The sequence below is a fragment of the Rhinolophus sinicus genome, linkage group LG16 (genome assembly GCF_036562045.2).
Source record: "Rhinolophus sinicus isolate RSC01 linkage group LG16, ASM3656204v1, whole genome shotgun sequence".
NCBI classification, from domain to species: Eukaryota; Metazoa; Chordata; class Mammalia; order Chiroptera; family Rhinolophidae; genus Rhinolophus; species Rhinolophus sinicus.
This window is the reverse complement of record NC_133765.1, coordinates 25,154,745-25,171,311: the sequence shown is the minus strand read 5'-3', so window position 1 is coordinate 25,171,311 and position 16,567 is coordinate 25,154,745. Positions and strand designations below refer to the sequence as shown.

General features: G+C 50.0%; 1 protein-coding gene across 7 annotated transcripts in view; it reads left to right on the top strand.

Moving 5' to 3' along the window:
- The window catches only part of SSH1 (slingshot protein phosphatase 1), a 57,979-nt gene extending 42,509 nt beyond the window's left edge, over nt 1-15,470 (top strand). For all 7 annotated transcript variants that reach the window (XM_019757476.2, XM_019757478.2, XM_074321792.1 and 4 more), the window contains 4 exons: nt 1,613-1,759; nt 3,320-3,520; nt 5,475-6,027; nt 9,345-15,470. In XM_019757476.2, the coding sequence (XP_019613035.1) occupies nt 1,613-1,759; nt 3,320-3,520; nt 5,475-6,027; nt 9,345-10,598 (2,155 nt within the window). In that variant the 3' untranslated portion in view covers nt 10,599-15,470. The remainder of the gene's footprint in view (nt 1-1,612; nt 1,760-3,319; nt 3,521-5,474; nt 6,028-9,344) is intronic.
- The last annotated feature ends 1,097 nt before the right edge of the window (nt 15,471-16,567 follow it).

Below are 16,567 nucleotides of genomic sequence, written 5' to 3'. Positions count from 1 at the left end.
TTCCCTTGTCCTTCCAGGCAGCTTAGACACCGGGTTCAAGGTCGAGCCCTTGTGCTGCCCTCCTGTACGGAATTGCCTGCACCCCGGCAGCCAGGCTGATTTGCATAGCGAAAAAGATGTACTTGAGAATGTCACTTCCTGAATAATTCATTGGTTTTACATTTTCCTGGGTTTTGTGTGATGGTGTGTGTCTGGGAGAATGATCCCAAATCACAGTCCGATGGTATAGACAGCCGGGATGCTGATAGGGCCACAGCCCCCTCCCCCTGCCCCATTGCCTGGCAGACCTGCTGAGAGTCCTTGTAAGGACACCTGTCTGTTGGGCCAATCAGCACCTCTGATCCCTGGACCGCTCCTGGTTCTGTCTGAGCTTACACCTTTGGGTCTAATGGGAATCTTGCAGCTAAATACTGTGTCGGCCAGAAACACATGCCTGTCTTAGTCTGAGAAATGCCCGGCAGCAGGAATGAAAAATGTTTAAATCTAGACCTTCAAGAACAGATGTCTGGACATTTGAAAAAAAACAAACAAAAACACAGCCACAAAATCACCATTTTGTGGGTTTGACATGATGGCATCCTTGAATTACTGCATTTAAAAGTCAAGACTAAACAACTCTTAAAATATATCTTTAGAACTACTGGTTAAGATGTGTTATTTCTACAGAAAGTATTCTTAAAATGAATGGTGATATTGTCTTTGCTTTCTGTCTTGCTGGGAATAAATAAGTTACTTTAACGGTAATTTTTAAAGCATTTACAAATCTTTGTATATGAAATCTATTTGAGGTATTTTCAAACTCCTGAAATTATTTTGGTCTTCCAGGAAGATAAGTATTAAGTTTAGAAACCCATAGCCTGCCTTGTTTCAAAAAAGAATTTAAGGCAGTTACCCAGGACATAAATAATGGACAGATATATTCTGCTTTTTAACTGTTTAAAAGTGGAGATTTTTATTTTTTAAAAGCTTCTGTTTGCTCATGATAATTATGAATTTCGAAACTTTAAGAGAGTTTAAAAATGTATTTAAATAATACATAAATCTGTTTTCCAGAATTAACCCTGCTTAGCAAAGCTTTGAACTGAGTTTTATAAGTTTTTCTATATAGAAATTTGTTTTTTAGTATAAATATAATACATTCTCATCATAAAGTGAGCATTTAGAAAATACCCCAAAAAAATTGCTATTAAGGAAAAACAGAAGTCCCACCAGAAAAACATACACCCTTTACCGTGTTTCCCCGAAAATAAGACCTAGCCGGACAATCAGCTGTAATGCGTCTTTTGAAGCAAAAATTAATATAAGACCCAGTCTTATTTTACTATAAGTAAATTTATCTCCATTAATAAAAAGACAGATTTATCTCCATTTCACTATAAGTAAAATAAGACTGAGTCTTATATAATATAATATAAGACCGGGTCTTATATTAATTTTTGCTCCAAAATATGCATTAGAGCTGATTGTCCGGCTAGGTCTTATTTTCAGGGAAACACGGTATTAATATGTACTTGATTTTTTTTCTCTGTCCTGTTTTTTGTTACTTTGTTTTTTGTAACTCCTCATTCCGATTCTCCAAATTTGTTCTTTTTTTTTTTTTTTCTCGTTGCAGTGTTGACTACATTTTAAATGTCACTAGAGAAATAGATAACTTTTTCCCTGGCTTATTTGCATATCATAACATCCGAGTCTATGATGAAGAGACAACAGACCTTCTTGCCCACTGGAACGAAGCGTACCATTTTATAAACAAAGCAAAGTAAGTGAGTGGAGAAGCCAAAGAAACCGGTCTGAGGAAGAAACTGGCAGATGCTGGGTGGCAGAAATTAATGACAATCCCAGACACGGATGTCTTCTGGCTTAGGGAGCCTTAGATGTCAGATGGACCTCTGATTTTAGACCACAGGACCCCTAGCACCAAAGGGACACAGTTGCTGATCTTTACATGGGGGCCCAAATGAGCTTGTTGTCTCCCACCTATCACTGATTGTGACATTTGACCCCAGTTTCGTCATCAGTACTTGTTTCAGGCAAGGGTGTAATACCAAGTGGACACTCTCTTGGAAGCTCTGCCTGTGGGGAGTCACTGAGCCAAAGGAGAAAGGAGGGCAGGCCAGGTCGTACATGGATTTAAAACACCTTTGGGATGCTTCCCCCGCGAAATCTTCTCAGGCAGGTGCGCTGAGCTATGGCCTGCCTTCTCCACCTGATTGGTGTGATTTTCCTCTTTGAGCAGAATGGGACAGACCATGAGAGGTTCCCCACTGCCCCGAGCCTGTCACTGGTTTCACCCGCTTTTGTTCTCACCTTCTTCTCCTACAGAACAACTCTGTCTTCCTGAAGTCAGGAACACAGAGAGACAACCCTTTGAGATCCCACCTTCTTTCTGCTTTGCACCCCTCCAAGTCAAAGCTACATAACATGTCCTCCCCAACATGTCCTCAAACTTCACCTGCATGCCTGGGGTATAGACTTCAGACTGGCAGTCCCCAAAAGAGGGCACCGAGATTGGGTGATAGATTGAAGCCTGAGGTGCAGGAAACGAGCCTGCTCACACCTAACAGGCTGGCTGCTTCTAACGTAAACAAGCAGACTGGTGGGCTCACCTCCTGTACAAGTAAAGCTTCCCAGGTGTTGCCCTTCCCAGCCTGGTGTTCCGCACAGTCTTGAGCAGATGATACCTCGAGAAAACCCTGTGCCTGGCCTTGTCGTAGCTGTTAAATTCAGCCATACCTGAGCCAGCACTTCCTGCATATAAACCACGTCCCCATCCTCTCCTGGCTTCTTTCTCTCTTGGCCAACTTAAGGTGCTGCCATCCTCATTCTGTCTCCCAAGGGCCTTGCAGCTTTGGGTTCACGGAGCCCATTTTTCTGCAACAACCCTTTCCATGTCTCTATCTGCTCTAGCAGCTGAGTAGCTTTTGCGTATCTCCCTTTCGCTGTCCAGTTGCTTCCTGCAAAAGGGTTTCTTAGTCTGAGAAATGCTCAGCAGCAGGAAGAATTCCTAGCCTGTCCCAACGATGTGGGAAGATCCCTAATTTGTCTGTGAAGGCAGCCGATTTTGGAGCTCTCCCTGCAAAACTTGGCGAGGCAGGGTCAGATCTATCTCCATTTCCCATTGTGCGCTAATTGATTTCGCAGTGAAGTTATTTCCTTTAGAGAGTGTGTGGACTTCGGCTGCATAAACATCAGGACAGAGGACTGGGGCCGTGAGATAACTTCAGGGTTTAAAACAATCCATTGGGTAAAACCTGAGAGGACCAAGTTGTTGAAATTTTTAAAAAACTCTCTCCCCCTCCAACCTCCCCGGCCCCTGCAGGAGGAACCATTCCAAGTGCCTGGTACATTGCAAAATGGGTGTCAGTCGCTCTGCCTCCACAGTCATAGCATATGCGATGAAGGAATTCGGCTGGCCCCTGGAGAAAGCGTACAACTACGTGAAGCAAAAGCGCAGCATTGCACGCCCCAACGCGGGCTTCATGAGGCAGCTGTCTGAGTATGAAGGCATCTTGGACGCGAGGTGGGTGACTGTCTGCAGAGGGTTGGCAGGACTGAGCTTGAGAAGCCGCCATCCGCATCCGAGCAGTGGCTTCCACAGCCAAAATCCCGCCTCTCAGGGGGAGCCAGTTTGAGAAAAACAACTATTGTTTGGGGTTTGATGAGTAGTTTCCAGGAGGGATCTGTTCTGATTTTTGTTGGCACAGACAGCTGTTTTGCTGCGGGAGAGAGCGGTGCCTGACTCCCAAGCTAAGGCATGGCTTCGCGTGCAGCGTGGGCAGGTGGATGCTCGTTTCCTGACCCACTGCTTTGGGCCAAGTGCTGTGCCAGGTTTTGCTGCGGGTTAATTCCCCCCTCCCCACCACCGACACGCGGGGCAACTTAGGGCAAGCTCGTTGATCTCGTCCAGCCTCAGTTTCCTCTTTCTGAGTTAACAATGAACACCCACCTGGTAGAATTGTTGTGAGGTTTATATGAGTTGTGTACAGATTTACCTTTACAGAGACTTTGCTAGGCCTGCCTCATGGTAAACAGTAATGTAGCTTCTTTTTAAATGTCTACCTCCACCCCACCCCCCACCACCTCCCAAAAAAAGGTCTACAAAGTAAAGGTTATCCCGCATTTATGGGGAAGTAAGGAACTGACGCTGGAGGTTACCTTGTCCCACATCACACAGCCAGTGGACGGCAGGAGGAAACACATGGCCGGGTCAATTGGCCTCCAAGGCACGGAGACCCCACAGAGGGGTTCCCCCTGTCACCCCAGGAGGATCCCTGCGGGACTTGGGGTCTCACTTTCTCCCTGTTCCCTTTCTATTCAGTCTGTAGGAGGCCTCCCCAGGACATTTCTGACTGGTGTCCTGAGGGAGCCACAGGCTAAGCCTGGGCCTCGTGACCACATTTGGGGAAGCAGCAGCGCCCTGGCAGGGTTGAACAGGGTCTGGAGGACAGCTCCGGACGTGTCCACTATCAACCAGAGAGCAGCTGGACAGCTCCCCAGGCAGGACCGGGGCCGGTGGGGGTGGGGGAAGAGTGTGCATCCTCCTCTGCTTTAGCCCTTCAGTCACACGCTCCGTCAGTGCCCTAACCAGGGCCTCCCGGCCGGGGTCGCAGCAGCATGGCGCTGACCTTGTATTGCGGCCCCTCCCGAGGGCCCCCTTGGCCTCCCCTGGAACGTGCACATGGAGCAGCCACAAGTGATCGTGACACTGGCGATGAGCAATAGCAGATCCTGAGTTTACGTTTTCCTCTCTCTCATCTTAACCTTCGTGACCCATGAGGCTGTTATTGCTCTGAAGTTTGCGGAGGTGACTTTTTTACCTTATTTCACTATCAGCCTTTCTCTTTTACTTTTAGGCTTTAAAAATAATAACTCCACAGTATTAAACGACATATTTTAAAAACTGATCTGTAATCTCTCTGACCTAAAATATTTCCAATTTTCTGGGATCTTCCCAACTTTATTCATGTGTGTTACATGTTTACATAGCTACGTTCGTGTAAATATACCTATATGTACATGTATATACACACATATATACATAAATACAAATTTGTATAAATCTTTACATACTCTCTGCTTTGAGCCTTATTATTTCCCTACTATGTAGGTAGGTGAGTATTATTCTCATATGACAGATGGAGAAACTGAGAGATGGAACATTAAGTGGCATCCGTGTGTTCACCAAGTGAGATGGTACACTGGGATCGTGATGGCATTTGATGTCTAGACTCTCTTCATGACAGAAAGTCACTGAAGGCTTCTCGTGCAAGCCGTGGTGATTTAGGGTCGTGGTGCTGTTTCTTTCTTCCTTGCATCTCTTGGGGACAAATGAACAGAGAGACGCTTTCCCTAAGTGAGCCCCTGGCGCCCACCCCAGCCTGGTGCCGTCCCTTGCTGGCTCACACCTCACTCTTCTTCCCAGGACCCTCTGGGCACTGGCCTCTGCTGACCTTCTAATGCCCTTTCTCTCCCAGCAAACAAAGGCACAACAAGCTGTGGCGCCAGCAGACCGAGAGCTGCCTCCAGCAGCCTGTTGATGACCCTGCGGGGCCTGCGGACTTCCTGCCAGAGACCCTGGATGGCACCCGGCCGGAAGCCCGGCTGCCCTGCTCAGATGAGGCTGCCCAGCCTGGGTTCCCAGGCAGCAGGGCCCCTGGGCGGCCCACTCTCCCCTGCTGTTTCCGGCGGCTCTCAGATCCCCTGCTACATTCTCCCAGTGACGAAACTGGCAGTTTGCTCCAGTTAGAGGACCTGGAGAAGGGTGCTCTGTCGGAGGAAGCGGCTCAGCCAGCCCGGCCTCCCCAGGAAGGCCCCAGACTCTGTGAGAAGGAGGGGAAGAAGAAACGAGAGTTGGGGAGCCTGAAAACCCGGAGTGGCCCCTTGCCACAGGTGGAGGAGATGGAAAGGGAGGAGGCTCCAGGAGCCGGGAGGTGGGGGCGGCCCCCAACCCAGCTCGATAAAAACCTGCTCAACCGGGAAAACCTAAATAACAACAACAGCAAGAGGAGCTGTCCGGACGACTTTGAGGTAGGTGTGGGACCAGCATGTGGGGACAGCACCACGTCACTTCTGCCCTGCAGAGCAGCCGCCTCACAGCCACCGCCGCTGCTCTGCCAGCTCGGCAGTTCTCATCCCCGGCCGTGACCTGTGGGCTTATTTCAGAAAGTGATTCTGCAGGCCGATTGGGAATGTAGACATATAGGGGATCAGGGATCTATAGGGGGCAACACTAATCCCTGTGTGCCCCCTTTACCCCACGCACCTCATTCGTGTCTTGGCCAGGGCTTCCAACTTTCTCTTTTTTTTCCCCTTATGTAAAATGTAAAACATACACCTCATTACGCAGCTTCAACATTTCTCAGTATGGGCTGTTCTGAATTCATCGCACCCTCATCCACTGTCCCACACCCTGGATTATTTTGAAAAGAATCCCAGATATATTGTTTCATTCTCAAATGCTTCAGCATATAACGTAACCACAATACCATTGCCGCCTTTAAGAAATTGATAGTAATTCCCCAGCATCATCAAATAATCTGGATTTGAACTCAGATTCAAACGTTTAACTCCGTCAGTCCCTTGTAGCTGTCATATTTAATGGGTTATCTGCACCAAGGGTCAGCCGCAACCTGGCGTGTACTCAGAAAACCATGAATTCCTCCAGCCTTTCCCGTCCTCCAAATGGCCCAGGAATGGAGACTGGTTTCCTGGGGGGTGTGCTGTGCCGCCCGGTCTGGCTTTCCACCCTCGCTCTGTGCTGGCTCACTATGGCCAGGGCCAGGCGCTTCATGTCCCCTGGCTTCACTGCCCATCTCCCGGGGCGGCCATGATTCGCTAGTGAGAGCCCTCGGAAAGCTGGCAGACGCATTCTGACCTGCAGAGGGTCCGTCATTATCACAATGCAAACAAAACTGGGACATTAGATCTACCGACCTCCAAATCATAAAACATATTGCAAACCAAGTATTAATTACTCAAGAATCCCTTCGTGATCCACTCTTCTCTCAAAAAGCAAATATCCGTAAAGACAGATGATATACAGCCTCTTGGTCCAAAATAGAGGTGCCTCAGTCTGAAATGGCATAGCTGTGAGTCGTAGAATGGTGACCACGAGAGAAACTTGAATAAGAGAGTAAATGAAGGACAGTCCTTGCCTGGCCAGAATTGGATTGCATGGGTGATGTTACCTGGGGAATAGGAGCTAGAGATACACTTTCATTCATTTGTTCAACTCATGTTTATTAACTACGGTGCCAGGTGGGTGAAGGGTTGCAGCTGTAAGACAGCTAGCACACGTAGTCTTACGGGGAGACGGATGGCAAACACGTAAGGGTGTATAATAACAACACAAATGCAAATGGTACTCCGTGTGATGACACAAACCGTGGCGTGGTGGAGAATAACTTGGGAGGGGAAGGGATGAGAAGGAAAGGGCCCTGCAGAGAACCAGGAGGACAGCCTTCGGGTCCAAGGAGCGGCGGGTGCCAAGGGGCTTCCTGAGGGTGGAGAGCTTGGTGTGCTTGAGGGGCAGTGGTCTGAGGTGCGGTTGGAGAGCTGCCCGGGGCATGTGGGGCCCCCGGCCATGATGGCAGGTCTCTGTACGTTGTTCCAGGAGACTGGACAGCCATGAGAGAGCTTGGAGCATGGAGGTGACGCGGCTCCTTGGGTGTGGTCTGCAGTTAGGCTGATGAGTGAGAGTGGAAGCAGGAACCTGAGGTGATGGTGGCTCAGAGGACGGGCTGAGGACAGAAAGGCACAGCTTGAGAGGCATTTTGAAGGTAGAACTCTGCTGCTGAAGTGTCAGTTCCTCTGGGAAGCCTTCCCTCGGTAGAAGACTTGGAGCTCTTCCCTCTGTGCTGGCACCTTTCACATGGTTTTCTGGCCCGTTTCCCCCAGTGCACAGACAGGAGGCCCTCTGAGGGCAGGGACTGTGTCTTCTCAGTCGCTGCACCTGATGACATGGGATGGGTGCTCTCGAAATACGAGCTGGGTGAAAGACTTCCCTAGCCCCCGCTCCCCACGGCCCCACGGGCCCTGAAAGGTGCTCAAGTCTCCCACCGTGGCAGATTGTACTGCATTTTAGAATGTTAGGTTCTAAAGGTTTCAGAAGAGATGAACAGGTAGAGTAACTTTGGTGAGAACTTCAAAAAAAATTCCTGGGTCAAGAGTTCAGGCCTTAACCATGAGGGTGAGCAGGTCTTGCTGGAACACCTAGAAGCCAGCTAAGACAGGGTTCTGCAGGAGACCACGCCACCCCCTCCCCCACCGCAGGCTCCCCTACAGCCTCCAGGAGCCACGGCTGAGTTTCCGTTTGACTCCTCCAGTATTGGACCTGCCCATGACTTCTTACCTTAGGGGACCGCAGTCTGCCACCCTGGACGGTATTAATCTCTGGCAGTCAGGGCCTGGGGACGGGGGTGGCTAAGCTTCACTCGGCAGGAGAAACCTGCCACATCTGCTCTTTGCCAGGCCGGCTTCATTTTAGACCAGCTTAGGAATCCCACAGCTAAACAACTCTTAGGGGAGAGGGTCGGCTTCCCCTACCTCCACGTTTGCTCTTCTCAGCTCTGTCTCAGCCCAGACGAGCAGCCCTGGTGCCTGTCAATGGGCCCAGGAGGAAGGCAAATGGGGCTGGAGAGGCCCGTGTCGAACTCACTTAGCCCCTCTAATGACCAGAGGTGGGTGGTTTGCCTTGGCAAACAAGGCCAGCGTGTTTTCCATTGGTACATGAAACCCGCCTCAGCCTGGCTCCCTCATTGGGGCCGTGGGCACCTGTGTTTGGGTCTGTAGTAGAATCTTTCCAAAACTGTTTTTGTCCCTTGCCACCTCTCTGGGAAGAGCATAACTCGATGGTGGTTCCATTGCTGGGTTCATGCTGGGAGGGGCAAGTTTCATTGTCCAGCCACAGACTCCCCAAATGCAGATTCTTTCTGGAAAGGAAAGAAAGGGAGACGGCACCTACTGTGCCAGAAACATAATTCCATTGGTTCTTAGTGCCGTGAGGGTAGCCTCCAGATGAGAGTAAGGCTCAGAAAAGGATTGTTTGGTGCAGGTGGCAGAGGCGCGGGTGACCAGGGCGGCCCCGGAGCCCTGCTGATTGCGTGGCCGAAGGTTTGCCCAGGCTCATGCGCATGTAGCTTCTGGAAAGCTTGGTTCAGCGTCTGTAACTCAGCTCCAAGCTACACCAGTCGTGGTCGAGTGGGTTCTGAGATCTCTGTGTGCCTGCACTCTTGGAAGTGAGTGTGCTGCCCCTCCAGGGCCTGCCCCCGCCCACCCCGTGCCCTCCTCGTACTTGGTGGTCTCTGGCCCATATTACACTCTCACAATGTTCTGTCCCCTTTCAGCATGATGCTATATTTGGGATCCTCAGCAAAGTGAAGCCTTCCTACAAATCCTGTGCCGACTGCATGTATCCTGCAGCCAGCGGGGCTCCGGAGGCTTTCGGGGAGCGACTCGAGAACCCTGGTGCTCCCGCCATCTGTACCCAGCCGACCTTCCTGCCCCACCTCACGTCGACCCCTGGGGCCCACACATCAGGCAAGTCCCGAGCTTTAGAGAAGCTGGCCTCTGGCCCAACCGAAACACCCCCATTCCTACCACCAGCAGGCCCAAGGAGACCAGACACCGGTGGCTCTGAGGCCCGGGCTGTCCCAGAACTACCAGCTAGCCTTTTAGAACCTTCCAGAGAGACCCAAAAAGTCCTGCCAAAGGCCCTCCTTTTGAAGAATTCTCACTGTGATAAGAACCCTCCCCGCATGGAAGTAGTGAAGGAAGAATCGCCACCTAAGAAAGACGTGAAGCCAGCCAAGGACCTGCGGCTCCTGTTCAGTAAAGAAACCGAGAAGCCGACCACACACAGCTACCTGATGCAGCACCAGGAGTCCATCATTCAGCTGCAGAAGGCAGGCTTGGTCCGCAAGCACACCAAAGAACTCGAGTGGCTAAAGGGCACGCCCGCAGACCCCGTGTCTCCCTTCAGGGATGGCACCACCAGCAGGCTGGAGGCCAGCATACCCGAGGAGAACCAGGACCTGGCTCCTGTCCCACCGCCAGGGGCCCCGGCTCTGCCCGGCCACGCTGCCAGTGACGAGAAGTCAGAGGCCGGGCCCCCTCCATCGGAAGGAGCCTCACTGAAGAGCGTCACTCCCTTCCTCTGCCGCCTGGATCACACCAGTCATTTCTCCAAAGACTTCCTGAAGACCATCTGCTACACCCCCACCTCATCTTCCATGAGTTCCAACCTGACCCGGAGCTCTAGCAGTGACAGCATCCACAGCATCCGCGGGAAGCCAGGGCTGGTGAAACAGCGGACGCAGGAGATCGAGACTCGGCTCCGGCTGGCAGGCCTCACCGTCTCGTCCCCACTCAAACGCTCACACTCTCTTGCCAAGCTTGGAAGTCTCAATTTCTCAACAGAAGATCTGACCAGTGAGGCCGACATGTCCACCATCGCCGACTCCCAGGACGCCAAGTTGAGCGAGGATTCCTTCTTGCATGAGCCCCAGGCAACCCCAAGGAACACAGCCGCCACCTCTAAGCTGTCAGGGAAATCTGCGCCAGAAAACTTGAAAAGCCCGTCATGGATGAGCAAAAGCTGATCCCCCCTTTAGCTCATCACACGATCCCTCCCTTAGTTTCACTGTGGATTTTGGTCAGCCCCTCAAGTCTTGATTTCTCTTAAACAATTGGCGTTCTCCTAACTTCCCCCCCACCTCTTGCCGTAGAGAGGAGGAGAAGAAACAAACCTGCAGCCCGTGAAGAAAGGGGAGTGTCAGTTGTGTGGTTGGGAGAACCAGAAGCTGTGGGCCCGCAGACTCGGAGCCCCAGTCATGTGTTTTCAAGAAGAATCGTGTCTTAAGAAGAGCATATACAGATATGCACACATCAGAAGTGCTCCGTTTGCAACATGCAGAAGAACAGTTGTGGTGATGGCAGATGGCATTGTCACCACGGCACACGTTCCTAGCTCATTCCGGCCCTCGTGGGTAACTCTTGGATGGCAATATAAGTCCTACCTCTGTTCTTGCTGTGCTTTTTATTTTTAAAACACAATAATGACCAAGGCTTGTTCCAGGGAATAATGCTGTGTCAGGAAAAGGTTTTCCAAAAAAGAATTATTCCTTTTTTTTTTTTTTTTTTCCTGTTGGGATCCTAAAAAGTGTTAAGATTTTTAACGTGACTGCATCGAGCACTGTTAACGTCAAGTTACACGAAGGCGTTGAATGCTGTTGAACCAGCTCTGTGGTGCATGGAGATGGTCTGTGCACTTGATTTCTCTGTGCCGGTGTGGTGGTACAGCCGAGTGGTGTGTGTCTGGCCAGCACGGGGGGGCCGGTGGGGGAAAAGGTGATGTCCTCAGTTGTTGCTAATGGAGTTTAAATGGCACCTCACGCCTGACCTGGAGAGAAGGACCCACGAAGTGTGTTGAGTCTCTGCTGCTGAGCCCAGTAGTTGTGCTAAGGTTATGAAAGCGCTCGAGTGTCAGGCGGGGTCGGTGGTTCTGAGATACAGATCGTCCTGCCAGGAGCCCCGGCACTCAGGTTCATTCAGTCACATCTCCTCATGTTTGGGGAGGAAAGGCGATTCCAGCTGAGAGAAATGTGACTGTTGAAAAGCTTCACAGATGTTTACAGTTGCCCCTTTCCTGTGGGGAGAATTCCTCCTGTTTCTCTCTGGCTCTTCCCAGCGGTGAGGATGTGGTACAGGAGGGGTCTGTGGTCCCAGCCTGGGCTCTGAGTACGTTTAGAATCAGGTGAGCTCAGTGCATCTTGCTGCTGTGGGCTCTGGGCTTGAGTGGAGGGTCATCGGTGTCAGTCATCAAGACCGGCTGTTAAAATGTTTTGAAGGGAGGACGGGCTTGATGAGAAAGGTCCAGCTCAGCAGACTGTGGCGCGCAGCCCCATGAGCTAAGAACAGTTTTTACATTTTTCAGGGGTTATAAAAAAATTAACTAGTAGGGGACAAAGACCACGTAGCCGGCAAAGCCTAAGATATTTACTATCGGGCCCTATATTTTAAAAGTGTGCTGACCCCTTTTTTTATTTGACCACACAGCGCTGCCCAGGGCCCTGTAGGAAGAAACTGGGCAAATGTAAAGGCCTCCCTTTCCCTTCAACACCTCAGGCCAAATCCTTCTCCTGACCCACACCTTGCCAGCCCACCCCCAGCATGTCTCCTGCGGTGGGGGGTGGCTGCATTCATGGAAGAATGCTGCTGGATGGAGCTTCCCCATAGTTACAGCTTACCCTCAGGCGGGCCAGCCAGATGAATTCGGTGAAACTAGAAAGCCTTCAAGGAAGGACCAGCCAAATTCTGAAAGTGGGTGAATGAGTCGCCATCTTACATTGGTCAGAACGAGGCCCCCCCCTCTCCCTCAGAGCAACCATTCTGAGAGCACCCAGGCGGGGCCTTTGGGAACAAGGACAGCCCACGTGTCAACTGGTGGGTAGAGGTTTTGCAAAAACCCTCTCTCTGGGAACTTTTTATCCCTGACCTTATTCTTTTTTTTTTTTTTTTGGTATACATTATTTTACTTGATAGGAATTTGTTTACTCACCACTGTCCATTGCAGTCACCTTAATAGGTGATTATCTACTTATTCCTGAAAACCCTGTTAGGTTTTTCTCCCTTTCTTTCAGCCAACAAAAGCATATTCTCAAAAAAAAAAAAAAGAATTAAGTTCAGTATGTTTTGCCAAATTAAATTTCATGTGGTAGATCAATTTTTGTGTCAAAATAATCCTTTCGATTTGGTGATGACAGGCTTGTGTTGGTTTCTGTAACCGTGCCTGCGTCTGAGTGATAGACTTTTGAAAACTTTTAATTTTGAAAGCCATAATTTTCCTTATCCAGTTAGAGGGTGGGACACAGATTACAAATATGAGTGGGGTTTTGGCCCTGTTCGAATTATCCGTTCATTTTCGGAAGCACAGATCGTATAGCATCACTGAAACAGACCGGGGCTTAGGGACCCATCATCAGAGCAAAGTGAATCATTCTTGATTTGGTGGGTAACCCTCTGGCCTGGAGAAAAGGATCAAGCCGTTTCTCCCAGACCCAGATCAGTTGCATGTTAACATATGGCAAATTGCTACTTGAAATATACTAACAGGGCAAGTACATGCTGCCAGACGTGGGGGCACCTTGGCAAAGACAGTCATACCCGTGTCTGAAAAGCAATTTTGCTCCATAAGGATATGCCATATCCTGACTGATGCTTTGTCTGTAATCTAAGCTCCGAGGACGATTCCAAATGAGTGGCACAGGTGAGAGGCAGCGGTGAGTGCCATGAAAGTCATTGATTTCGGTGACTGCCATTTTCATGGAACGCTTTTGTCGAATTAGGAGAGAACAAACATTTTGTAAATCAGCTAACTGTTGTGTATTCAGTTGTATTTCATCGTTCACCTCACCTTTCCCTCACTTTCACTTTCATGTAGCTGCCAAAAGTTAGACTGAAGGAGATACCGGGAGGTCGCCTTGTCATGTTTCGTTAAGTCTGAGGGGGAAACCAGTCCCAGAGAGAGGAGAAAGCATCCTGCCCTCTCATCATGCCTTGACAATGCCAATTTCCATTTCTTTGTCTTAGAGCAATGTCTGTCGTTGCATGAGCCTCTTAAGAACAAGATGCTCACTGTCTGCCTCCGTGGTCTCAATGCAGGGGCCATGCTGACCTCTGGGCTCTCTGTGGGGCAGTGGCACCCTGTCCGTCCGGCCTGCAGCTCACTCACCAGGTGCTCACAGATGGCTGCTGTCCAACCCCCTTCTGTTCCACACCGCCCTTTCCAGCTAGAAAGCAGTCCAGCCCCTTCTAAAACCTCTTCCCTCATAGACAGGCCCAGAGGGTACCACAGGATGGAACCAAGTTTGCAATAGGATTGACACCTTCAGGACACCCTGTACTTCAGCATTCTTGTCTTTCCACACAGGCCTGAGCCCAGAAGGTTTAGGAGTCCCCCTGCTCCCCAGGGCCTGTTTCTCTCCATGGGCAACAAATGTGGCATCGTTTAGTCAAGATCCTATAACCTCGCCCAAGGTGTCCAAAGAGGCACTTGCTCTCTGTTGGCCGGAAATGCTTGGTGCCAGAGTACATTGCACCCAACCCTACTCTGGCTTGCCACCTGGCAGGGCTTCCCCAGACACGCACAGCTCAGTGAGGGCGAGCGCTTCACCATGGGCAGGAGAGCTAGGCGGGCCGGGACGTTTGTGACATCTGGACAGCATGGTGCAGGGTCCCCTGCCCCGGTCCCACCCCGCAGGTTCTTGCCAGTGCTTCATACCAATCAAAGGTAGGTGATTGATCTTCATGCTCAGCTGCTTGGTTTTTGTATTGTCTGCTTGGGTTTTGTATCGTCTGCAACCAAATACCTGTATGTACAAGTTCACGCTGCATATATGTATGTATTTAAATATATATATGTAACTTGAATCAAATCATCATGCGCATCCCTTCCCTTCTGTCTCATCCACACACGCGCTGTCACCCGAGCTGTGAAGCGGATCACCTGGAATGATCTGGAGGGACGCGTGGTGCTGCCCTCGTAGATCCGGACATGACTGCCTTGTTTTGGTCTTGGATTAGGTGCTGTGGCCCTGGCTTCAGTCAGTCTCTTAAACAGGAGTCTTTATAACCGGACCACTGGTCCCCTGCTGTCCTTTGTGTCGGCCGTGCTGTACGAGAAGATGGCTGCTTCCTCCCTCTTTTCCGACACTGTAATTATTTTACAATTGAGTGCCTTAATAATAGTTTACAAATACTGTGTATTTATGGGAAACTGGTAAGCTCTCACCTTCTGTGATTGGATACTTTGCCTTGTCGGTGGTGGTCGGCGTTTGGCCTGGAGCTTGCCCCGCCCCCGTCCCTGTGCTCCTCTGCTGTGCAGTCTGACGCGTGTGCCTGCAACTGGCCAAGGAGCGTTGCTAGAAATGGCGCTGGTAGTTCCTGCAGGTGAGGCAGGCCCTGGCTCATGCTGCGTCCCACGGTAGTGAGGAAAGAATAAAACTTGGTGTGCTAGCCAGCTGGCGGGTGGGGGGTGTGGTCCAGGCGCCCTCTAGACCACAGCCAGCCCCTCACCCATTCCCTCATCACACAGTTGCACTCTTCTTTCATAGAGGTTTTTATTGCTACCTAGGCCACCCTATTCTCTCTGTTGGTATCCTGAGCTCTTTGCAGCAAAATGCAGGTACAGACCACCCCACCCCCCAAATCAGGAGCTCTACAAGATGCGTTGTCCTTGGGTTTTCAGAAGCTGCCAGTGATTTCCATTGTGTTGCATAATGATACCAATTATTTTTTTATTGGGTTTTTTTCCTTGTTTTTTTTATATATATATATTTAAAAGGCAGTATCTTTTGTACTGTGAATTTGCAGTAGAAGATGCATAATGCACTTTTTTTTACTTCTGTTGGTGTGTACTGTATATAGTCTGTGTGCTTCTTGTGATTGAAAATAAACTTTTTCTTTATAAATGCCTGATGACGTATGAACTTGTGCAAGAGAAAACTGCCTCTTCAACCCCTGCCAACATAGTCATACGCATCTTTAACAGCAGATGGGCAGTCTTTATACTGACACCTACTGTGTGCTGGGCCCCATGCTGAAAACCGGGACAAGTTAGACAAAAGACCCAAGGGCAGACATGTGAGCTCCTCCAGGAATTGTCTTTTTTCCTTCATTTTACCAGCGAGGAAGAGCAGACCCGCTTGTGGGTGGACATTTATATACCAACACAACTGACCCCACCAGGGTGGCACTTGGAGTTTGGGTGGTGTCTCTTTCTGCACACGCAGAAAACCTAAAGCTAGAGGTCTGCTCGAGAGAACCCCCTAAGCTACTGACACTGCACCTCGTGAGAGGGGACTATTGAGGTGATTACTGCTAACGGCCAGGGCAGGACTCCCAGGGAGCCCCGGTCGCTGAACACAGCAAAGGTTTAGCTCATGCTTGTGTCACAGTCTACTGCAGGTCAGGACCTTGGGGTGGCTCTCCTCCCTGGGTGATTAGCAAAGCCGGGCTGCCTCCATGTTAAACCCTGCCATCTTGGAATTCTTTGCTTCTAGCCGTGCACTCGGGAGAAAGAGCATGGGGATCCATGTTCACTCTCAGCTGCCTTGGGCTGCAATACATCACATCTACTCATGTTCCAATGGGCAAGACCTGTGACAAGGCCCCACCACTCCTTCCGGGGGGTGAGAGATGTAAGGTGTACATATACCTGGTGAGCAGCGACTGTCCGCCACAAGTACCTCAGCATGACCAATAAATTCTAGTGCCTGTGGATCCAGAAAATACTGTTTCGTTCACCTAGACTTGCCCTGTCTCACCTGGACTCACAGGAGACTGATGGATAAACCAGAGTGCAAGTGTAATACTTTATAACAAGATTTATAGCTGTGGAGCAGGCCAAACGACTCTCACTTGCCAATTAGCACATTGAGTCCTAGATAAATCTACATGTGAAGTCAAATTCTGGTTAGGGACGGCTTACTGAGTATGAAATCAAAGCAAACAATCAGTGGAATGGTTCTAATGGTTAGCGTTGACAAGCTGTGACACAGCCTTTTCTCTA